Source organism: Onthophagus taurus, chromosome 1 (assembly GCF_036711975.1).
Source record: "Onthophagus taurus isolate NC chromosome 1, IU_Otau_3.0, whole genome shotgun sequence".
Classification (NCBI taxonomy): Eukaryota; Metazoa; Arthropoda; class Insecta; order Coleoptera; family Scarabaeidae; genus Onthophagus; species Onthophagus taurus.
In genome coordinates, this window is record NC_091966.1 from 22,097,623 (window position 1) to 22,123,204 (window position 25,582).

Sequence of the window (25,582 nt, forward strand, 5' to 3'; positions counted from 1 at the left end):
CTGAGCCATGTTTGAACTTTCTATCACTTTTGGTTCCGATAATTCTGTTGATCAGATTTGTGATATTCAGGGGCCAAACGTCATCTTGGAGCATGTTGGAGATAAAAAACAAAATGTGCCCACAACGTGATATTATGACGTTATACGCCGTTCTGAGCCATGTTTGAACTTTCTATCACTTTTGGTTCCGATAATTCTGTCGACCATATATGTGATGTTCAGGCGCTAAATGTAACATTGGAGCATGTTAGAGATAAAAAACAAAATGTGCCCAAAACGTGATATTATGACGTTATACGCCGTTCTGAGCCATGTTTGAACTTTCTATCACTTTTGTTTCCGATAATTCTCTTGACCATATTTGTGATATTCAGGGGCCATATGTCAACTTGGGCATGTTGGAGATATAAAACAAAATGTGCCCAAAACGTGATATTATGACGTTATACGCCGGTCTGAGCCATGTTTGAACTTTCTATCACTTTTGGTTCCGATAATTCTGTTGACCATATTTGTGATATTCAGGCGCCAAATATCTTGGAGCATGTTGGAGATAAAAAACAAAATGTGCCCAAAACGTAATATTATGACGTTATACGCCGTTCTGAGCCATGTTTGAACTTTCTATCACTTTTGGTTCCGAAAATTCTGTTGACCATATTTGTGATATTCAGGCGCCAAATGTCATCTTGGAGCATGTTGGAGATAAAAAACAAAATGTGCCCAAAACGTGATATTATGACGTTATGCGCCGTTCTGAGCCATGTTTGAACTTTCTATCACTTTTGGTTCCGATAATTCTGTTGATCAGATTTGTGATATTCAGGGGCCAAACGTCATCTTGGAGCATGTTGGAGATAAAAAACAAAATGTGCCCAAAACGTGATATTATGACGTTATACGCCGGTCTGAGCCATGTTTGAACTTTCTATCACTTTTGGTTCCGATAATTCTGTTGACCATATTTGTGATATTCAGGCGCCAAATATCTTGGAGCATGTTGGAGATAAAAAACAAAATATGCCCAAAACGTGATATTATGACGTTATACGCCGTTGTGAGCCATGTTTGAACTTTCTATCACTTTTGGTTCCGATAATTCTGTCGGCCATATATGAGATATTCAGGGGCCAAATGTCATCTTGGAGCATGTTGGAGATAAAAAACAAAATGTGCCCGAAACGTGATATTATGACGTTATACGCCGTCCTGAGCCATGTTTGAACTTTCTATCACTTTTGGTTCCGATAATTCTGTCGACCATATATGTGATGTTCAGGCGCCAAATGACATGTTGGAGCATGTTGGAGATACAAAACAAAATGTACCCAAAACGTGATATTATGACGTTATACGCCGTTCTGAGCCATGTTTGAACTTTCTATCACTTTTGTTTCCGATAATTCTCTTGACCATATTTGTGATATTCAGGGGCATATGTCAACTTGGGCATGTTGGAGATACAAAACAAAATGTGCCCAAAACGTGATATTATGACGTTATACGCCGGTCTGTGCCATGTTTGAACTTTCTATCACTTTTGGTTCCGATAATTCTGTTGACCATATTTGTGATATTCAGGCGCCAAATATCATCTTGGAGCATGTTGGAGATAAAAAACAAAATGTGCCCAAAACGTGATATTATGACGTTATACGCCGTTCTGAGCCATGTTTGAACTGTCTATCACTTTTGGTTCCGAAAATTCTGTTGACCATATTTGTGATATTCAGGCGCCAAATGTCATCTTGGAGCATGTTGGAGATAAAAAACAAAATGTGCCCAAAACGTGATATTATGACGTTATACGCCGTTCTGAGCCATGTTTGAACTTTCTATCACTTTTGGTTCCGATAATTCTGTTGATCAGATTTGTGATATTCAGGGGCCAAACGTCATCTTGGAGCATGTTGGAGATAAAAAACAAAATGTGCCCAAAACGTGATATTATGACGTTATACGCCGTTCTGAGCCATGTTTGAACTTTCTATCACTTTTGGTTCCGATAATTCTGTTGACCATATTTGTGATATTCAGGCGCCAAATGACATCTTGGAGCATGTTGGAGATAAAAAACAAAATGTGCCCAAAACGTGATATTATGACGTTATACGCCGTTCTGAGCCATGTTTGAACTTTCTATCACTTTTGTTTCCGATAATTCTGTCGACCATATATGTGATATTCAGGGGCCAAATGTCATCTGGGAGCATGTTGGAGATAAAAAACAAAATGTGCCCAAAACGTGATATTATGGCGTTATACGCCGTTCTGAGCCATGTTTGAACTTTCTATCACTTTTGGTTCCGATAATTCTGTTGACCATATTTGTGATATTCAGGCGCCAAATGACATCTTGGAGCATGTTGGAGATAAAAAACAAAATGTGCCCAAAACGTGATATTATGACGTTATACGCCGTTCTGAGCCATGTTTGAACTTTCTATCACTTTTGGTTCCGATAATTCTGTTGACCATATTTGTGATATTCAGGCGCCAAATGACATCTTGGAGCATGTTGGAGATAAAAAACAAAATGTGCCCAAAACGTGATATTATGACGTTATACGCCGTTCTGAGCCATGTTTGAACTTTCTATCACTTTTGGTTCCGATAATTCTGTCGACCATATATGTGATATTCAGGGGCCAAATGTCATCTGGGAGCATGTTGGAGATAAAAAACAAAATGTGCCCAAAACGTAATATTATGACGTTATACGCCGTTCTGAGCCATGTTTGAACTTTCTATCACTTTTGGTTCCGATAATGCTGTTGACCATATTTGTGATATTCAGGCGCCAAATGTCATCTTGGAGCATGTTGGAGATAAAAAACAAAATGTGCCCAAAACGTAATGTTATGACGTTATACGCCGTTCTGAGTCTTGTTTGAACTTTCTATCACTTTTGGTTCCGATAATTCTCTTGACCATATTTGTGATATTCAGGCGCCAAATGACATGTTGGAGCATGTTGGAGATAAAAAACAAAATATGCCCAAAACGTGATATTATGACGTTATACGCCGTTGTGAGCCATGTTTGAACTTTCTATCACTTTTGGTTCCGATAATTCTGTCGGCCATATATGAGATATTCAGGGGCTAAATGTCATCTTGGAGCATGTTGGAGATAAAAAACAAAATGTGCCCGAAACGTGATATTATGACGTTATACGCCGTCCTGAGCCATGTTTGAACTTTCTATCACTTTTGGTTCCGATAATTCTGTTGACCATATTTGTGATATTCAGGCGTCAAATGACATCTTGGAGCATGTTGGAGATAAAAAACAAAATGTGCCCAAAACGTGATATTATGACGTTATACGCCGTTCTGAGCCATGTTTGAACTTTCTATCACTTTTGGTTCCGATAATTCTGTCGACCATATATGAGATATTCAGGGGCCAAATGTCATCTTGGAGTATGTTGGAGATAAAAAACAAAATGTGCCCGAAACGTGATATTATGACGTTATACGCCGTCCTGAGCCATGTTTGAACTTTCTATCACTTTTGGTTCCGATAATTCTGTCGACCATATATGTGATGTTCAGGCGCCAAATGACATGTTGGAGCATGTTGGAGATACAAAACAAAATGTACCCAAAACGTGATATTATGACGTTATACGCCGTTCTGAGCCATGTTTGAACTTTCTATCACTTTTGTTTCCGATAATTCTCTTGACCATATTTGTGATATTCAGGGGCATATGTCAACTTGGGCATGTTGGAGATACAAAACAAAATGTGCCCAAAACGTGATATTATGACGTTATACGCCGGTCTGAGCCATGTTTGAACTTTCTATCACTTTTGGTTCCGATAATTCTGTCGACCATATATGTGATGTTCAGGCGCTAAATGTAACATTGGAGCATGTTAGAGATAAAAAACAAAATGTGCCCAAAACGTGATATTATGACGTTATACGCCGTTCTGAGCCATGTTTGAACTGTCTATCACTTTTGGTTCCGAAAATTCTGTTGACCATATTTGTGATATTCAGGCGCCAAATGTCATCTTGGAGCATGTTGGAGATAAAAAACAAAATGTGCCCAAAACGTGATATTATGACGTTATACGCCGTTCTGAGCCATGTTTGAACTTTCTATCACTTTTGGTTCCGATAATTCTGTTGATCAGATTTGTGATATTCAGGGGCCAAACGTCATCTTGGAGCATGTTGGAGATAAAAAACAAAATGTGCCCACAACGTGATATTATGACGTTATACGCCGTTCTGAGCCATGTTTGAACTTTCTATCACTTTTGGTTCCGATAATTCTGTCGACCATATATGTGATGTTCAGGCGCTAAATGTAACATTGGAGCATGTTAGAGATAAAAAACAAAATGTGCCCAAAACGTGATATTATGACGTTATACGCCGTTCTGAGCCATGTTTGAACTTTCTATCACTTTTGTTTCCGATAATTCTCTTGACCATATTTGTGATATTCAGGGGCCATATGTCAACTTGGGCATGTTGGAGATACAAAACAAAATGTGCCCAAAACGTGATATTATGACGTTATACGCCGGTCTGAGCCATGTTTGAACTTTCTATCACTTTTGGTTCCGATAATTCTGTTGACCATATTTGTGATATTCAGGCGCCAAATATCTTGGAGCATGTTGGAGATAAAAAACAAAATGTGCCCAAAACGTGATATTATGACGTTATGCGCCGTTCTGAGCCATGTTTGAACTTTCTATCACTTTTGGTTCCGATAATTCTGTTGATCAGATTTGTGATATTCAGGGGCCAAACGTCATCTTGGAGCATGTTGGAGATAAAAAACAAAATGTGCCCAAAACGTGATATTATGACGTTATACGCCGGTCTGACCCATGTTTGAACTTTCTATCACTTTTGGTTCCGATAATTCTGTTGACCATATTTGTGATATTCAGGCGCCAAATATCTTGGAGCATGTTGGAGATAAAAAACAAAATATGCCCAAAACGTGATATTATGACGTTATACGCCGTTGTGAGCCATGTTTGAACTTTCTATCACTTTTGGTTCCGATAATTCTGTCGGCCATATATGAGATATTCAGGGGCCAAATGTCATCTTGGAGCATGTTGGAGATAAAAAACAAAATGTGCCCGAAACGTGATATTATGACGTTATACGCCGTCCTGAGCCATGTTTGAACTTTCTATCACTTTTGGTTCCGATAATTCTGTCGACCATATATGTGATGTTCAGGCGCCAAATGACATGTTGGAGCATGTTGGAGATACAAAACAAAATGTACCCAAAACGTGATATTATGACGTTATACGCCGTTCTGAGCCATGTTTGAACTTTCTATCACTTTTGTTTCCGATAATTCTCTTGACCATATTTGTGATATTCAGGGGCATATGTCAACTTGGGCATGTTGGAGATACAAAACAAAATGTGCCCAAAACGTGATATTATGACGTTATACGCCGGTCTGTGCCATGTTTGAACTTTCTATCACTTTTGGTTCCGATAATTCTGTTGACCATATTTGTGATATTCAGGCGCCAAATATCATCTTGGAGCATGTTGGAGATAAAAAACAAAATGTGCCCAAAACGTGATATTATGACGTTATACGCCGTTCTGAGCCATGTTTGAACTGTCTATCACTTTTGGTTCCGAAAATTCTGTTGACCATATTTGTGATATTCAGGCGCCAAATGTCATCTTGGAGCATGTTGGAGATAAAAAACAAAATGTGCCCAAAACGTGATATTATGACGTTATACGCCGTTCTGAGCCATGTTTGAACTTTCTATCACTTTTGGTTCCGATAATTCTGTTGATCAGATTTGTGATATTCAGGGGCCAAACGTCATCTTGGAGCATGTTGGAGATAAAAAACAAAATGTGCCCAAAACGTGATATTATGACGTTATACGCCGTTCTGAGCCATGTTTGAACTTTCTATCACTTTTGGTTCCGATAATTCTGTTGACCATATTTGTGATATTCAGGCGCCAAATGACATCTTGGAGCATGTTGGAGATAAAAAACAAAATGTGCCCAAAACGTGATATTATGACGTTATACGCCGTTCTGAGCCATGTTTGAACTTTCTATCACTTTTGTTTCCGATAATTCTGTCGACCATATATGTGATATTCAGGGGCCAAATGTCATCTGGGAGCATGTTGGAGATAAAAAACAAAATGTGCCCAAAACGTGATATTATGGCGTTATACGCCGTTCTGAGCCATGTTTGAACTTTCTATCACTTTTGGTTCCGATAATTCTGTTGACCATATTTGTGATATTCAGGCGCCAAATGACATCTTGGAGCATGTTGGAGATAAAAAACAAAATGTGCCCAAAACGTGATATTATGACGTTATACGCCGTTCTGAGCCATGTTTGAACTTTCTATCACTTTTGGTTCCGATAATTCTGTCGACCATATATGAGATATTCAGGGGCCAAATGTCATCTTGGAGTATGTTGGAGATAAAAAACAAAATGTGCCCGAAACGTGATATTATGACGTTATACGCCGTCCTGAGCCATGTTTGAACTTTCTATCACTTTTGGTTCCGATAATTCTGTTGACCATATTTGTGATATTCAGGCGCCAAATGACATCTTGGAGCATGTTGGAGATAAAAAACAAAATGTGCCCAAAACGTGATATTATGACGTTATACGCCGTTCTGAGCCATGTTTGAACTTTCTATCACTTTTGGTTCCGATAATTCTGTCGACCATATATGTGATGTTCAGGCGCCAAATGACATGTTGGAGCATGTTGGAGATACAAAACAAAATGTACCCAAAACGTGATATTATGACGTTATACGCCGTTCTGAGCCATGTTTGAACTTTCTATCACTTTTGGTTCCGATAATTTTGTCGACCATATATGTGATGTTCAGGCGCTAAATGTAACATTGGAGCATGTTAGAGATAAAAAACAAAATGTGCCCAAAACGTGATATTATGACGTTATACGCCGGTCTGAGCCATGTTTGAACTTTCTATCACTTTTGGTTCCGATAATTCTGTTGACCATATTTGTGATATTCAGGCGCCAAATATCATCTTGGAGCATGTTGGAGATAAAAAACAAAATGTGCCCAAAACGTGATATTATGACGTTATACGCCGTTCTGAGCCATGTTTGAACTTTCTATCACTTTTGGTTCCGAAAATTCTGTTGACCATATTTCTGATATTCAGGCGCCAAATGTCATCTTGGAGCATGTTGGAGATAAAAAACAAAATGTGCCCAAAACGTAATATTATGACGTTATACGCCGTTCTGAGCCATGTTTGAACTTTCTATCACTTTTGGTTCCGAAAATTCTGTTGACCATATTTGTGATATTCAGGCGCCAAATGTCATCTTGGAGCATGTTGGAGATAAAAAACAAAATGTGCCCAAAACGTGATATTATGACGTTATGCGCCGTTCTGAGCCATGTTTGAACTTTCTATCACTTTTGGTTCCGATAATTCTGTTGATCAGATTTGTGATATTCAGGGGCCAAACGTCATCTTGGAGCATGTTGGAGATAAAAAACAAAATGTGCCCAAAACGTGATATTATGACTTTATACGCCGTTCTGAGCCATGTTTGAACTTTCTATCACTTTTGGTTCCGATAATTCTGTTGATCAGATTTGTGATATTCAGGGGCCAAACGTCATCTTGGAGCATGTTGGAGATAAAAAACAAAATGTGCCCAAAACGTGATATTATGACTTTATACGCCGTTCTGAGCCATGTTTGAACTTTCTATCACTTTTGGTTCCGATAATTCTGTTGACCATATTTGTGATATTCAGGCGCCAAATGACATCTTGGAGCATGTTGGAGATAAAAAACAAAATGTGCCCAAAACGTGATATTATGACTTTATACGCCGTTCTGAGCCATGTTTGAACTTTCTATCACTTTTGGTTCCGATAATTCTGTTGACCATATTTGTGATATTCAGGCGCCAAATGACATCTTGGAGCATGTTGGAGATAAAAAACAAAATGTGCCCAAAACGTGATATTATGACGTTATACGCCGTTCTGAGCCATGTTTGAACTTTCTATCACTTTTGGTTCCGATAATTCTGTCGACCATATATGTGATATTCAGGGGCCAAATGTCATCTGGGAGCATGTTGGAGATAAAAAACAAAATGTGCCCAAAACGTGATATTATGGCGTTATACGCCGTTCTGAGCCATGTTTGAACTTTCTATCACTTTTGGTTCCGATAATTCTGTTGACCATATTTGTGATATTCAGGCGCCAAATGACATCTTGGAGCATGTTGGAGAAAAAAAACAAAATGTGCCCAAAACGTGATATTATGACGTTATACGCCGTTCTGAGCCATGTTTGAACTTTCTATCACTTTTGGTTCCGATAATTCTGTCGACCATATATGAGATATTCAGGGGCCAAATGTCATCTTGGAGTATGTTGGAGATAAAAAACAAAATGTGCCCGAAACGTGAGATTATGACGTTATACGCCGTCCTGAGCCATGTTTGAACTTTCTATCACTTTTGGTTCCGATAATTCTGTTGACCATATTTGTGATATTCAGGCGCCAAATGACATCTTGGAGCATGTTGGAGATAAAAAACAAAATGTGCCCAAAACGTGATATTATGACGTTATACGCCGTTCTGAGCCATGTTTGAACTTTCTATCACTTTTGGTTCCGATAATTCTGTCGACCATACATGTGATGTTCAGGCGCTAAATGTAACATTGGAGCATGTTAGAGATAAAAAACAAAATGTGCCCAAAACGTGATATTATGACGTTATACGCCGTTCAGAGCCATGTTTGAACTTTCTATCACTTTTGTTTCCGATAATTCTCTTGACCATATTTGTGATATTCAGGGGCCATATGTCAACTTGGGCATGTTGGAGATACAAAACAAAATGTGCCCAAAACGTGATATTATGACGTCATACGCCGGTCTGAGCCATGTTTGAACTTTCTATCACTTTTGGTTCCGATAATTCTGTTGGCCATATTTGTGATATTCAGGCGCCAAATATCATCTTGGAGCATGTTGGAGATAAAAAACAAAATGTGCCCAAAACGTAATATTATGACGTTATACGCCGTTCTAAGCCATGTTTGAACTTTCTATCACTTTTGGTTCCGAAAATTCTGTTGACCATATTTGTGATATTCAGGCGCCAAATGTCATCTTGGAGCATGTTGGAGATAAAAAACAAAATGTGCCCAAAACGTGATATTATGACGTTATACGCCGTTCTGAGCCATGTTTGAACTTTCTATCACTTTTGGTTCCGATAATTCTGTTGATCAGATTTGTGATATTCAGGGGCCAAACGTCATCTTGGAGCATGTTGGAGATAAAAAACAAAATGTGCCCAAAACGTGATATTATGACGTTATACGCCGTTCTGAGCCATGTTTGAACTTTCTATCACTTTTGGTTCCGATAATTCTGTTGACCATATTTGTGATATTCAGGCGCCAAATGACATCTTGGAGCATGTTGGAGATAAAATACAAAATGTGCCCAAAACGTGATATTATGACGTTATACGCCGTTCTGAGCCATGTTTGAACTTTCTATCACTTTTGTTTCCGATAATTCTGTCGACCATATATGTGATATTCAGGGGCCAAATGTCATCTGGGAGCATGTTGGAGATAAAAAACAAAATGTGCCCAAAACGTGATATTATGGCGTTATACGCCGTTCTGAGCCATGTTTGAACTTTCTATCACTTTTGGTTCCGATAATTCTGTTGACCATATTTGTGATATTCAGGCGCCAAATGACATCTTGGAGCATGTTGGAGATAAAAAACAAAATGTGCCCAAAACGTGATATTATGACGTTATACGCCGTTCTGAGCCATGTTTGAACTTTCTATCACTTTTGGTTCCGATAATTCTGTTGACCATATTTCTGATATTCAGGCGCCAAATGACATCTTGGAGCATGTTGGAGATAAAAAACAAAATGTGCCCAAAACGTGATATTATGACGTTATACGCCGTTCTGAGCCATGTTTGAACTTTCTATCACTTTTGGTTCCGATAATTCTGTTGACCATATTTCTGATATTCAGGCGCCAAATGACATCTTGGAGCATGTTGGAGATAAAAAACAAAATGTGCCCAAAACGTGATATTATGACGTTATACGCCGTTCTGAGCCATGTTTGAACTTTCTATCACTTTTGGTTCCGATAATTCTGTCGACCATATATGAGATATTCAGGGGCCAAATGTCATCTTGGAATATGTTGGAGATAAAAAACAAAATGTGCCCGAAACGTGATATTATGACGTTATACGCCGTCCTGAGCCATGTTTGAACTTTCTATCACTTTTGGTTCCGATAATTCTGTTGACCATATTTGTGATATTCAGGCGCCAAATGACATCTTGGAGCATGTTGGAGATAAAAAACAAAATGTGCCCAAAACGTGATATTATGACGTTATACGCCGTTCTGAGCCATGTTTGAACTTTCTATCACTTTTGGTTCCGATAATTCTGTCGACCATATATGTGATGTTCATGCGCCAAATGACATGTTGGAGCATGTTGGAGATACAAAACAAAATGTACCCAAAACGTGATATTATGACGTTATACGCCGTTCTGAGCCATGTTTGAACTTTCTATCACTTTTGGTTCCGATAATTTTGTCGACCATATATGTGATGTTCAGGCGCTAAATGTAACATTGGAGCATGTTAGAGATAAAAAACAAAATGTGCCCAAAACGTGATATTATGACGTTATACGCCGGTCTGAGCCATGTTTGAACTTTCTATCACTTTTGGTTCCGATAATTCTGTTGACCATATTTGTGATATTCAGGCGCCAAATGTCATCTTGGAGCATGTTGGAGATAAAAAACAAAATGTGCCCAAAACGTGATATTATGACGTTATGCGCCGTTCTGAGCCATGTTTGAACTTTCTATCACTTTTGGTTCCGATAATTCTGTTGATCAGATTTGTGATATTCAGGGGCCAAACGTCATCTTGGAGCATGTTGGAGATAAAAAACAAAATGTGCCCAAAACGTGATATTATGACTTTATACGCCGTTCTGAGCCATGTTTGAACTTTCTATCACTTTTGGTTCCGATAATTCTGTGGACCATATTTGTGATATTCAGGCGCCAAATGACATCTTGGAGCATGTTGGAGATAAAAAACAAAATGTGCCCAAAACGTGATATTATGACTTTATACGCCGTTCTGAGCCATGTTTGAACTTTAGTAGTAGATAAAAGCCGATTCTAGAACCTCCTCTCAGAACCTCAGGTCAAGGTCAAGGCCAAGGTCACGTTGAGTGACCATGACCTTGACCTTGCCCTGAGGTTCTAGGAGGAGGTTCCAGAATCGGCTATTGCAAAGGGGGTCGTTGACCAGTAACCTAGACCTAAACAATGACCTTTACTTTGAGCTCACCTCAGGTCAAGATCACGTTTAGTGACCATGACCTTGATCAGTAACCTTGACCTGAACAATGACCTTTACTTTGACCTCAACGGAGACCTTGAAGTCAACCTTAATTGTGACCATGACATTGACCTTGTACGTGACCTGAAATGAAGGTTACACGACGTGAGTTCATTGAAAACCCCACTTCGGAGGAGGTATGCTTTAAATAGCAGATATAAAATCGTGTTCAACAGTATTGAAGTAAGAGTGTTGTGAACATGTTGACCTGCGACGTGTGTTACAAAGAGTTTACTAGACCAGATAATCTTGTGAGACATCAACGCACAGCATGTATTGGGAAACGTCGAAAGGTGGAAGAGGATCAACAAGGAGATGTTATAGTGTGTGAAATATGTGATGAACACGTAACCAGACAATGTTATTCCTCACATCTGCGCAGCAACAAACATAAACAGAAAGCCTTCGTAATAATAGATGATGGTGTAGAAAAAATAGATTCGATATTTGGAGATAAAATATGTAGTTTTAGAGTGAGCGATCATGAACGGAAGTACGTAGACATGAAGGAATTCAGTAACCGAATTAGAGAAAAAGTTATCAGTTTGATACAGTCCGTGAGGAATGTAAATGGTAGTTTAAAAGTGAATACGGAAATTTTTGGATTGTATTTCATAAATACGAAGGAAGAAGTGGAAATCAAATCATTCAACACAAAAAATAAAATTATAACAGTAGCCGTAGACTTGTACCAAACATACGAGGACTTTATGGACGAGATTATGGTGAAAATGTCGGAATTCCAAGAACGGGACTCAGGTAAGAGTATAAGAATAGAAAAGTAGTAAAATGCGAAACTAAAGGCGTTAATACTGCAGGTTGGACCTTGTTGGAAATATTATATCTTGAAGTGAACTGTAACAAGTTTAATCCTACAAGAGCATCGAGCTACATCGACTTACCGACATCCATAAAAGGGAAGAGAGCGGTAATAAACGTGCAAAATAACGATAATAAGTGCTTTGCTTGGGCACTGATGTCCGCGCTGTACCAACCCACAGGTTTACCGCAAAGAATATCATCATACCCAGATTATAGGGAAACAGAATTAAAGTTTGACTGCGTAACATTCCCAGTACCCATCAGAGACATACCAAAATTTGAGGAAGAAAATAACATTTCAATTAACGTCTATGGTATAAATTCTTGGTATAATGGAGAGAAAATGGTAGATGATATTGTAACTGTATGTATATGTAAACAGAAACGGGAGCGTCATGTAAACTTATTAGTAGTCAGCGACAATTTCGGGAATAACCACTATTGTTGGATAAAAAACTTATCTCGACTGATAAATACACAATCATCGACTCATGAACATCAAAGATATATTTGTGAGGGTTGTTTGCAATACTTTTCAACTGAAGACAAGTTGGTACGACATCAGATGGATGACTGTAAAAAAGTGAAAGCAACAGTACCAAGCGAACAAATAAAAGTGAATAAGTTCGGACATCTAGAAAAGGAAAATGTTTTACAATTTGAAGGATTTGAAAAAAAAATGAAAGTTCCGTTTGTGGTGTACGCCGATTTCGAGGCGATTCTGAAACCCTTAACGCCCGAAGAAGGAAAAGTTTACGATGATAATAAACCATATACGGCCCGATGTTTTGAACACGAACCATACGCGTTTGCGTACTACATTAAGTGTGCTTACGATGATAACTTATCGAAATTCCGAATATACCGAGGGCGAAACGCTGCTCTGGAATTTATTATAAGATTGGAGAAGGATGTAATAGAGATCTATAAACAACATTTGAGGCAAACAAAGGATATGATACCGCTAAGCTGTCTGGACCAATTTGTACATGAACTGAGTTCCGTATGTCACATTTGTGATAAACCAATAAACAAAGAAGAGAAAGTGTGTGATCACGATCACTTGACAGGATTGTATAGGGGTCCTGCGCATTCCGTCTGCAATATAAATTATAAATTACCGATGTTTATCCCTGTGTTTTTCCACAACCTGTCGAATTACGATGCCCACATGTTTGTGAAAAGTATTGCCCTAAACAAGGAGGAAGTAGAGGTGATAGCACAAAACAAAGAAAAATATATTTCTTTTTCCAAAAAAATAGTTGTCGGAGAAACAACCGATAACAAGGGAAAGAAACGCAAAGTGTTTATGAAAATAAGATTCGTCGACTCGTTTAGATTTATGGCGAGTTCTTTGGAAAAGTTGGTTTCATATTTGGATGATAAGGATTGTGTGGAAGTGAAAAAAAAATTCAAAGACTCTGAAGAATTTAGATTGATGCGCCAGAAAGGTGTATTTCCATATTCGTTCGTAGATTCGTTTGAAAAGTTGGAGTATAGTAAATTGCCTGATCATACACAGTTTTACGACATATTGAGTTCAAGTAATATTTCAAAGGAACAATACTCTAGAGCACAGACTGTATGGAATAAATTTAAGTGTACAACGTTGGGAGAATACAGTGACCTGTATTTGACGTCAGATGTGTTAATGTTGACTGACGTCTTTGAAAATTTCAGGACAATATCTTTGGAGAATTACAATCTGGATCCTTGCCATTATTATACTGCGCCCGGGTTTGGGTGGGATGCTCTGTTAAAAATGACAGGTGTAAAATTAGAATTGTTATCAGACATTGACATGAAAGGTTACACAACCAGCATGATGATCTACCGTTTTGTCCCGAAAACATAATCGCTCCCGGATCGAAGCATCCTAAGTTGATTGCGAACTTACAAAATAAATCGAAATACATAATTCACTATGTAAACCTACGTGAATGTGTGAAAAAAGGTCTTAAGCTAACCAAAATACACCGTGCATTGCAATTTCAACAATCGCCGTGGATGAAACCATATATCGATTTTAACTCTGAGAAACGAATGAATGCTACGAATGAATTTGGGAAAAATCATTATAAACAAATGAATAATATCGTGTATGGGAAAACGATGGAAAATGTTGAAAATAGAGTCGATATACGATTAGTGTCACATTGGGAGAATCGTTACAGGAGACCCGGTGCAGAAGCTCTTATCGCAAAGCCGACTTTCAAGTCATCGAAAATTTTCTGCCATAATTTGGCAGCCATTGAAATGCAGAAGGTGGAGGTCAAATATAACAAACCTCTGTATGTAGGGTTTAGCGTACTGGAATTGTCGAAAGCGGTCATTTATAACTTTTTTTATAATTTTTTAAAAGAGAAATATGGTGAAAACGTATTATTGTTATATACAGATACGGATTCGTTAATTCTCGAAATATTTACTGAGAATGTATACCAGGATATCAAAGAAAATATAGAGATGTTCGATACCTCTAATTACAAGTTAAACAACAGACATAATATTCCTCCAGGGCCGCCGATAGTTGGAAAAATGAAAGATGAGTACCCAAATACGATATTAACATCGTTTTATGGTACAGGAGCTAAAGCTTATTGTATTAACACTTTGGAAGGAGTTGTCAAGCGTGCCAAGGGTGTGAAAAAGTATGTTATCGATAAAAACTTAAGTGTTTCAGAATATAAACGGATTATCGAAGATGGAGGTTCTGTGCGAAAAAAGATGTATGTCTTTCGCTCCTCCTATCACACGATGTATACAGAACTAAAGAATAAAGTGGCGCTCTCTGCACATGACGATAAACGTTACGTGATGGAGGATGGATGTCATACGTTAGCTTGGGGAAACTATCTTATTGAAGATCTACGCAGGGAAGATCTTTTGGACAACTTATTGGAGTTGTTAAACGTAAACATGTATGGCTAGTTAAATTGCGATCAGTTAATTTGTAAAAAAAAAAAAAAATACTTGCTTGTATCACAAAACTTGTATATAAAGTAGAAAGTAGGTTGTTAAAAAGGTTACTTGAAATAAAATCAACGAAATTAAAAAAAAGTTTTTTATTTTCTTAGTGTAAAAATTATAATACATCCTTTTTTGCAATCCAAGAATTATGAGAGCTATCCATTCCCAACCATTTCACTCGGACTTTATTTCCTTTTCGACGAAGAACTTTTTCAATTAAAAATACATCCGGGTGTTTCACACGTTGTAATTCTTCGTCGTAAAATGCTCCAAGAATGGGTTCTCCTCTACCATCTTTAATAAGGTAAGTCCTGGGATTAGTATTTTGAACTGTCGCTATGGTGAAAATTTCATTGGACCAAGTTGGTTGGTAACCTTTAGCAAAAGCGTGTCTGTACTTGCTAATTCGCACGTGTTCCCCCACATTAAATTTATGGTGGTTGGGGTCGACAACTTTAATGGAATTGTATACAGTATTTAACAGAGCAGATTCATTTCGTCGATTAACAGCTGAAGGTTTCATGTGAATGGTGCGATGTATTGTGTTGTTGTAAGATTTTAGTAATTTGGGTAGTAAGTCTAACCAGCGATAATTTCCTTGCATACTAAATTCTTTCCACATTTTATTTTTTAGGGTTCTATTAAACCGTTCGATAATCGAGCTTTTTAAAGTGGAATAGGTGCTGTAATGATTAATGTTAAGTTGTTCCATTAATTTTTGAAAATCGCTATTGTAAAACTCTTTCCCATTATCGGTTTGTAAGTTGCTCGGAGTAATATTCTTTTTACTATGCAAAATGTCCTTCATAGCTTGAGCAACCTCTTTCCTAGTTTTGGTTTTGAGTGGTAAGGCCCATGCGTATTTTGAAAAAGCGTTGATAACAGTCAGTATATACTTGTAACCTTTATTGACCGACGCATATGGGATCATTTCAACCAAATCAGCTTGATAAAGATCCAATAGTCCGTGAAGCAGAACGCGGCGTCGCCGATAATGTCGTCTCGCAGGTGCATGTAGTTCGTTAACGAGATCTCGCTTAACACTAACCATTACTCTACAACCCCTTCAATCAACAACTCTACAAGAAAAGGTAGTCCTCCTATCGGTGCATTATTTTTACACTTAATGGTATCTCCGCGTTTGAGTTGGACTCCCTGGAGCGACTTAATAACGATATCGTTAACAAGTAACTGAACATGAGCGGACTTTACAACATCTTTTATCATACCTTCGTAGAAAGAATTGATGTAATCCGTAATTCCACTTTTGTTTGTGATTTTATAAAGTTTTGTTTTTGGATCAACATCTCCATCACCACGTAAAGTTAAAATAAATGTTGATGAAGGTTGTAGAACTTCGGATCTTGCTATGTGGTTCTGTATAACATGGTGGTGAACATGCTTACCAAATTTATCTATAGATGTAGAACCATGTTCACCAAAACGGTTTAAAGGCATATTAGCTTCTGAAGCGTCACAGAAACAGAAAAAAGTTTATATACCCTTAACGAATGACTTGCGCTTCCCGTAATTCCTCTATGAGGGATATAATTTCGTTATGATGAGCAGTATGACCTGCTGCTTCGGAAGCAAGTAGTAAACGCAACCGATCAACTAATTCGTTCACGTCGTCCCAGTATTCGTACTCTTTAATTGCAGCAGGTACTAACAACTTATTTAAGTGACCTGATCCAGTTTTAGGTTTTGGCCAATATCGAGCCCAGTACACATTTGGTCTTTGACCCAAGGAAATTGGTTTGATTATGTTCACAAACTTTTCATTTTCATCATCAGTTATGATACTTTTTGAAGCGTCATAATCTCTTTTATGTACATTCGAACGTTGTAAGATATCTTTGTAATTTCTCGCATCTGGTAAAGTAAATTTACCCGGTTTATTTTTGAATAACAACTCGTATAACCCCGGTGTTCCTGTATACGTAAATTCACCCACCAAAATGTTTTTCCCGTCAAACGTTATTGGTTGATTTGCGATATACAATCCATCGGTAAGTGCACGAACACCGTAAGTTTGATCGAACTCGTTATTTACATCTACTGTTAAACCCGTAACATAGGTACGTGGTAAGGGGTCCAGCTGCCCTAAAGCTTCTCTAATAACTGTCTGTTCCATCATTCCCTCCATATTCTCTTTCATGCGCGCCAACTGCTCCCTAGCGTCCCGCTCGTAGACATCTAAAGATGTGTCTGACTCACGAACAGAAAACTCAGGTGTAGTATCTCGACCCTCGAACACCTCTTCGTCGCTGAGAAATTGCGGACTCCGTGCGAGTTCCGGTGAAACATCCATGCTAGCTCCCGGTTTAATGGGTGTTGACGTAACTCTACGTTTAGGTTTCACTCTAGGAGTTTCCAGTTTAAGTCCTTTAGAAGGTTTCTGCAAGTCAGCCAGTAAGGCTGAGATATCTGGTGACTGCTCCTTTTTCGGGGTAAATAAATCACGTTTTATCCCGAATTTATTGTCGAGCGCTAATAAATTGACAGTTTGTAATTTTTTGGAAATATCTGTCAGAGGTTCTTTCAGTGGAGCGAGTTGAGCTTCGGCAATGGACTGCTTCTGTTTTATATCTCCTTTCAAAGTGCGTATTTTATGTTTAACATCTTCTCGCGCAGCTATTAACTGTTGTGCAACATTACGATTCATAGTTCAACGTGATAGTGTAATGATCGCACAGAGACTGAGCATGCAGTCGTAAAGTCAATGGTTTTACAGTATAATGTACTCATCGAAACCTTTCCGATAGCGTCCGTCATTTTTATCGCAATCTAAATCAATAACTAATATACCGTGCGGTGTATCCCAACAAGTTCGACAAATTCTGACAAAATCATCCCACGTAATGTCCCCTAGCAAATGATCGTTGTAAATATGTTTCAAGTTAGTGAGATCTTGTTTAAATAAAACTAAAAGGTTGCAATTGTCACGTAAAAGCTGCTTGGAAATGGCGCTATAACTTTGAGCGAGTAAAAAAGTATCAACGTTTCTATGACGACCGTATGAAAAATATTCCTTGATAATCTGTTGCTCTGTAGGAGCAATATCATCAAAAATAATAATTGAATATTCTTTCACCTTTGACGGTGGTAGAAATCGTCCGACATCTGAGTATTCATAATAGCCGCAAGAGCGGATAGGTTTAAGTAATTGTCGTAGAAATTCGTATTTGATTTGGTAGAGTGAATTAGAGCACAAATATACATTCAAAAAGCGCAACCCGTTGAGAGCTGTCAATAAAGTTAACATTACGTTTGTTTTTCCGGCACCCGAAGAACCAATTATCAAACCACGTTTACATTCCCCACCAAATAATTCGCTATGTCGTTTAAATTTATTTGCAGCGAAGTCGTTATGAAGATTACAGATTGGTAGTGTTAAAGGTTGGCTAACAAACTTAACGTCTTCAACCATGCTGACGGGTGATACTTGAACGGGAGATTAACAAGAAATGAAGTCGTAGTAGAAAACAATGTTTATTTTATCATAAAATGTAGCATACAAAAAATTTCAGCAGATTATTTATTATCATTGTTTCAAAATAATGGTTTACAACACTTTAACTATATAAACTGTTAACATTGAGTTTGAAAGTTATTTAAAGCGTGCGTAATATTACACAATATTTATTTTACAATAAGACGTGGTATACATAAATTTACAAAATTATTTATTATCATGATTTCAAAAGTATCTGTATGGTTGATGTAGTAGAACCACCAGTGGGTTATTCACATACAGATGTTATGTGATTAAACAAAATAAAGCAGTGTAAGTCACAGTACAATTTACACTACTTAGTATTAAATTAACAATAAGTAGATACGGTAAATATTCAAATAAGTAATTAATAATACATATTAACAAAAGCATGGGAGCGGTAACAATAAGTAGATACGGTAAATATTCAAATAAATAATTAATAATACATATAAACAAAAGCATGGGAGCGGAAAAGGTGAAAAGGAAGCGAACTTGTTGTCATATCATCAATTCGAACGATTTTCAGTATCATACAAGGATGGTGTACAAATTTGAAAAAACCACCTACAACATATTAGTTGCTGAGACATCCCTCCGACAATTCCTCAGTACTTTGATCCTCCTCAAGTTGTGGTTTAAAACAGACTCGAAACAAAGACACACGACAACACATCGCACACCAATATTTTTTATTTAAAATAATAGTCTGCAATCGTTCAGAAGATGCATACTTTATTTTCGAGCGCAATTTCACACGACAATCCAGTTGTAAAACGTTCGTTATACTAATATGGTGTAGGCGGCGTCGACAACGATAGCAAAGGTTGCCCAAATGTGATTCATAAAAAACATACCTTGCTTGATACTGAAGACCCACTCCGAAAGTTGAACTCCAATCAACCGGAGAACCGTGGAACAACTTATGTACGGTGCCTTGCGACATTTTCTTTCCAAAGCGTTCCACGGTGGGGAAGCAAACCTCCCCAAGATTGATTCGATCGCCCTTTCGGGATATTCGACGCCAGAAGCATATGTCCCAGCTGTACATTACGTTTAGTAGTAGAGTCTTTGGTAAAACATCTACTAACCGCAACGTACGGTCTTTACGGGAAATCGTCGAATTAACGCTCTCCATAGCCAACTCCTGCAACGTTAACACTGCAAGAGACAAAAAAACTGAACGAGCTTCAAAAAAAAAACGCTATTAACCGTTGTCAGGCAGCAGCCTGAGAAGGGACTTATACAGGTTAATTTTGGTGTTGTACATGTTAAGGATGTTTGAAGAAGCAGCAAAGCAGACGGTGGGATTCTGGTTTACTGCATTCAACGCGTTCACGAAGTGGCGCTTATGATGTTCCAAAGTCGTCACTTTGGTTTGCAATTGAGGTTTCAAGCCCAAGATGAAAAAATCCTCTTGGGACAAAAGACTGCTTGCCAAGTTGGTTGTTGAATGCAGAAACGCATCAACCCATGGGTCGGGATGTGCGGTATTTACAGCTGGAAGATTTTGCCTCTGCGGGATAGTAGGGATAGGTAAAGGTGGTGGGAACACCACATTTTGTGGTGGGATAGTTGTGATAGTTGGCGGGCTGTCACGGATGTCGATGGTCACCTCTGGTGGAGATGTAACCACCGTTGCAGGTCTGGTTACTGTAGCGAGTGTAGGTACTCTTCGTGTGTTACGGGGAGGTTTGGCTAATGCGTTGCGCAGCAATCTACAGGAGTCTTGTGAAGCAGGAGAAGGGTTTGGGCGGGTAGTTTGTTTCACGCAACCCCTTGACAACAAGTTGACGCGTTTTTTTATACGGCGGGATGTGTACCGTATGGGTCCACTCGAGAAGACAGGCGAAACACATATCCTATCGGAGGGTTGGGATACGTCTTCCGTCGCTGGTACAGACGGTGCCGCAAGCACCTGGTTTTCAGCAGGTGCTTGACTTGTGACATCCGTATGTACAATATCTGGAAGTGGTTGTACCACGTCGGCCTGATTGGTAGCAGGTTCAGGTGGCACAACAACTTCCTGATATGTTCCTTCTTCTCGTATCTCCATACTGATGCGAGTTAAGCCGTAGGACGACAAGGTTGGACTGGTGGTAACAATCGCACCATTGTCGTTCCCTGGCTGTGACCGGAGCTCATTCATTATTTGCTCGTACAGTGGTGGGTCTGTAGTGAAATCCTGCATGGTACGACTCAAACCGTCAAAGTTGCCGCTGCAATATAATGGTAACGACGGTAGGCTTGACTCAACAACATTCGTACTGTCGTTATTGCGTGGCAGCACGGCAACCAGTGGGTCGGTCATACCATCGGTATTATCGCTTGCACGAGCGTGGCTGTTACCAATTAAGTGAAGCATAATGGGAAAGACTTCAAGGAATCAAAAGGGTTACAAAAAATTTGGATTATTTTATTAAAATTATACGTTCGCTCACGTCTGACAAGTTTGCAATGCGCTGAAGAACCACTTTTCTCAGCGTATAACAATTAATGTCTGAAATCATCACAAACATACATGAAGAAAACCGATAAAAATTGTATTGATGTAACTTACTTTTCAAATGGTTTTCTATCACGTCTGACAGGTTTGCAATGCGCTGAAGAACCACTTTTCTCAGCGTATAACAATTAATACCTGAAATCATCACAAACATACATGAAGAAAACCGATAAAAATTGTATTGATGTAACTTACTTTTCAAATGGTTTTCTAGCAGAAGGCGATTTCTTCGTGGTCGGAAAAACACAGTTTTTAACAAAATCTGTTATTATCGTAAACACACTTTTTAAGGAATTATCGTCTTTTGTACACTACTATATCACTCAGCGACTGCTGTACACGGAGTGAGGAGTAACCCACTTTCCACTACCTTTAAGTACGGGTTAGTGAACAGGTATTTGTCCGGTCAACTGTCTGGGAATGCGAGGTCGTTTAGGTCTTCTCCTTGTTATCGCCTGTGACTGAAGGGGAGGTCATACTGTCTGGGAATGCGAGGTTGTCCAGGTTTTCTCCTTGTTATCGCCTGTGGCCCAAGGGGAGGTCATACTGTCTGAGAATGCGAGGTCGTTCGGACCTTATCTTCGCCCGTGACTCAAGGGGGGTTACAATCCCCCCTCCCCCCACCCCTCAACTAATTTTTTCAGGTCCTTTAACATACACTTTCTTGACATTCCGACACAGATATTTGACTATGGCGTCGAATTCCATTGGATGGATAAAACCAACTTTCCAGTCGATGCAATGATGATGTGTCATTAACCAGTTTGCAGTATTCCTATATTTAGATGGTAATGAAGCTATACTGCTACTCGGTTGAAAAACGTGGTGGGTTATGCATTTGTTACTATCACATGATGCTAATTCTTTAGGTACGAACTGATCTTCGTTGACCATGAAACCTTGTATATCGAGAATTATGTATTGAGTTTTATTTGAATACATCTTGCTTCCGTACATCAACACGATTATCCATACTATGCAGCCGTAGAAATCTGTCGCACAACTTATACTCTACGACTTTTTTTTGTTTACGCTGAATATAGAAGTCTCACATTTCGGATGATGAGCTACGGGTGCGATGCGGCTCAGGATCCGATCCAACTACACACTACCAACCCTTCTTTCCCCATACTCAAGTCATTTGTTTGACGATTTTTGTTAGTGGAGAATATTGAAACGCCTTATCATGTAAAACTAAACAGTATGCTGTGGTACCATCAGGAATCGGATTTTTTGTCGTAAATTCTATCCGTATTTCTACCCCACTTTTGTGTAGCGCTTCTGCTTGATATGTACAATCAATTCCAATCAGTGGATAATTTTCAATAAATTGTTTCGGAGTGAGTAATGGTTCTCCTTCCTTCCCATAGTAGGACTTTTGAAAGCGTGTATACATGTCATATAACACTGCGACACGATTACTATCAAAGTCCACGTTCAGATTATCGTATGGGTAGCGTTCACCGTTTAGGAATACCGTCAAATTGGTGAGTTTTACATTATCAAAGGTTGCCATGTTCGCCAACTGTTTTCCTTTCTTCTTTGTTTGAAACCCAATTATTATAAATCTAGGTGTTTCCAACTGCGGAGCTGTTTTCACAGTCCATGAATGCTTTGTTGTTTGAGGTAAAGAAGGATATTCATGTACTTCCCAACTGCGAAAAGGTATTTGCAGATCAATATTTCGTCCTGCTATTTTTGTTAGAGCTAATTGTTCTCGTAAGCCTACGGCTAGATGGGGCATTCTCCACACAACTTTATCGATTTTTAACTGTAACGGTTCTTCTACCGTATTCACAAGCACATCATTATCATCATTATTACGAATTAACACTAGCTCTTGTCTCACATTCATCACAATTGTTTTAAAATCTTCAGCAAACCCTATTAATGTCTTTAGCGGTACACTCAATCCAAAATTTCCATTTTTATCCATTATTGCATCCGTTACAGGGGATGTTGGGACCACTTGACCTAGCAGATCCTCGCCCATGTTCCAACCTGCGTTCGCCAACTTTATTATATCGTGAGGGGTATACGAAAAGTATCCTTTCATACATGATGTTAACCCCACGTTTCTCACTCCATCTATTTGAACACCATTTATAAGATAGCGAATATCACTGAACATAAACGCTACAGGATTATTTATCAATTTTGCAGTTGCACTAGCATCTTTTGTTGCTTTACCACTCGCATCCAGTTTACGTACGCTCCCTTCCACATACAAAAAACTTTCATGAGGCAATGTGTAATTGTCTATTTCGGGTATGCCTATACGAATTTCATCATTGTTACCGAAGCTAGTAGAACCAAACGGTTGATGGGAATGATATTCGTAACTTACAATCGAGTTATCTACTTTTATTTTCTCCGTGACGTTTAAGGACTCCATTTATAGTAGTTGAAAACCTAAGTTGCTTAAATACTGACGATTGACGCGTGTTAACTGGGTAGTTGATTTTCGCTTACTGTTAGGTTTTACATCCTTTCGTACCGTTTTATACATTACTCTATCACCCAGATTTTCCTGTGCTTTTCTTCGAACGTCGTACACTATACCCATATTAAATACCCTACTACTCACACCGATTTCAAGTGCACTCTCACGGTCACTTCTTCGTCTCTGAAGTTTACCAACTGACCGTCCTGATCAAGTATGCGTACTATTAATGTACTAATCACGTTCGTTGTAACAGGTAAGTAAATCGGTTGTTGCGGAGCTTCTATTATTTTAAAACCAGCCGGTACGTTCGGGAAGAAATGATACAACACGTGCATGGGTTGTCCATTCGTATACGATCCGGAGCTCAAATTACAATAAATTTGTAATGCATTCGTTTTATTTATATTCACGATATGATCCGATTCTGTTATCGTGTTTTTAGGTATAACTTTAGGGTTAAAACCAAGTAAGGAACCGATTGAATTATCGCTAGCAAAATTTATTCGCCGGTTTGTTTTTATCTCAGCACGTTGCGTATTATTATTACCTCTTATGCGTATCTGTGTACCCGGTGTAGTCACGCTGAGAATATTCCTCGCTGTTAATGTTTTTTTAACGTATTCGTTAATATCGTTAATATCGTATGTTCCTAGCGGTATTTCAATATTCTCTGTAAAATTTCCCATATGATCTTCATATTGTAAAATATTGTTTGTTGAATCGATATTAGGTAACGTATTGAACGTTTCGAAATTTAAAAGAGCTAACTCGTATGTACCGAGTTCATTCAAATAAATCGGTGGGTTAAAGTTACAAGACAACTCCGACCCCCTTCCGGTGAGCGTAAATGTATAACTTGTATGTATTGTATCTTGTTCCATTGTTGTTCTCAAGACTAGTCTTACACGGATACTTCCTTGGTATTTAAACTATCTAAGAAATGCAGACACAATTGTCCACAATTTGTTTGATCTTCTTTTTGATATCGTCGATAATTATACCTCACAATATTTCTCCCCCCATCCGATATAAAATACTTCTCCACTTCAATCGGTGGTCGTAAATCTCCATAACTGTCAAAGTAGTTAACATTTACACCATCCTTGTTGTAAGCTGTCCAGTGAGTACCGGGACCCGTACGATTATCAAGATTTATTATCCCACTCTCTCGTTTTCGGATTTTCTTCAGTAAATTGTTTCTCATGTACACCCCACGAAAGTTTAACAGATCAAGCGCTCGTGCATATCGCCTTAACTCTACATCCGTTAAAGAATGTTGGGGTATTTTTATTAGTTTTTTGCTACAGTTTTATAACCACAACCCTTTTTATATGGATTAATAAACATTCCTGTACCAATTTTGTTCGCCCTCTTGGGGCGTTTTAGTCGCTTTGATTTTCGTGATACCGTTTTCATGACTAGTCCGCAACCTTGCTTATATGGTTTAATATACAAACCGCTGCCGATCGCTTTTGGTTCCATAGCCCGATTGTGACGTTGGGCTTCTTGTAACTGCTCCCTTGCTATTTTTGCTTCGTTTACGGTTTTTGCAATAGCTGCTGCACCTCCGCCTAAAGAACCGAGAGCACCCAAAGCTGCAAGTATTAAGGGTAAAAAACCTCCCGTCTTGGGAATCTTGATTATTTTTCCGCGCGGTTTAAGTATTCTACCTTGATAAGGTTTCAACAGATTGTAACCCACTTGTACATCTCCCTTTGTATTCGTACTGTTGGTCTGTGCAATCGCTCGCCGCACTAAGTTCATTGCCTGCGTAAACGACAACTTACCGCCACGTTTCAACTTCTGACGAGTTGTCCCTCTACGTCTTAGGGCACGAATTTGCATTCCCAT

General features: G+C 38.6%; 3 protein-coding genes across 5 annotated transcripts; 1 reads left to right on the forward strand and 2 right to left on the reverse strand.

The window, feature by feature from the left end:
• The first annotated feature begins 11,672 nt into the window (after positions 1-11,672).
• Positions 11,673-15,244, forward strand: LOC139429510 (uncharacterized). The gene is made up of 3 exons (XM_071195281.1): positions 11,673-12,250; positions 12,310-13,857; positions 14,676-15,244. Exons 1-3 carry the CDS (start codon positions 11,692-11,694, stop codon positions 15,242-15,244), a joined length of 2,676 nt encoding a protein of 891 aa, XP_071051382.1. The 5' UTR covers positions 11,673-11,691.
• Positions 15,245-18,756: 3,512 nt separating this feature from the next.
• On the reverse strand, positions 18,757-21,898 carry LOC139430955 (uncharacterized). 3 transcript variants are annotated; one of them, XM_071198479.1, is made up of 3 exons: positions 21,481-21,898; positions 21,340-21,420; positions 18,757-21,279 (listed from the first exon to the last, which is right to left on the reverse strand). In XM_071198479.1, the coding sequence occupies exon 3, from the start codon at positions 21,142-21,144 to the stop codon at positions 19,987-19,989; it is 1,158 nt and encodes a 385-aa protein (XP_071054580.1). In that variant the 5' UTR covers positions 21,145-21,279; positions 21,340-21,420; positions 21,481-21,898; the 3' UTR covers positions 18,757-19,986. The 3 variants fall into 3 exon arrangements, with proteins under 3 accessions (XP_071054580.1, XP_071054584.1, XP_071054577.1); XM_071198483.1 differs by lacking the exon at positions 21,340-21,420; XM_071198476.1 differs by having other exon boundaries at positions 18,757-21,420.
• Positions 21,899-22,417: 519 nt separating this feature from the next.
• LOC139429529 (uncharacterized) lies at positions 22,418-23,680 on the reverse strand. The gene has a single exon (XM_071195307.1). The coding sequence runs from the start codon at positions 23,678-23,680 to the stop codon at positions 22,418-22,420; it is 1,263 nt and encodes a 420-aa protein (XP_071051408.1).
• Positions 23,681-25,582: the final 1,902 nt, after the last annotated feature.

What these genes read in the sequence shown, in the direction of transcription:
- LOC139429529 (XM_071195307.1), bottom strand. Translation starts at nt 23,680, where the DNA reads ATGGAGTCCTTAAACGTCACGGAGAAAATAAAAGTAGATAACTCGATT.
- LOC139430955 (XM_071198483.1), bottom strand. Translation starts at nt 21,144, where the DNA reads ATGCTTCACTTAATTGGTAACAGCCACGCTCGTGCAAGCGATAATACC.
- LOC139429510 (XM_071195281.1), top strand. Translation starts at nt 11,692, where the DNA reads ATGTTGACCTGCGACGTGTGTTACAAAGAGTTTACTAGACCAGATAAT. An exon ending in ATTCCAAGAACGGGACTCAG is followed by an intron (nt 12,251 to 12,309) that starts GTAAGAGTATAA and finishes TTAATACTGCAG; the next exon opens with GTTGGACCTTGTTGGAAATA. An exon ending in TTACGACATATTGAGTTCAA is followed by an intron (nt 13,858 to 14,675) that starts GTAATATTTCAA and finishes ATTTTTTAAAAG; the next exon opens with AGAAATATGGTGAAAACGTA.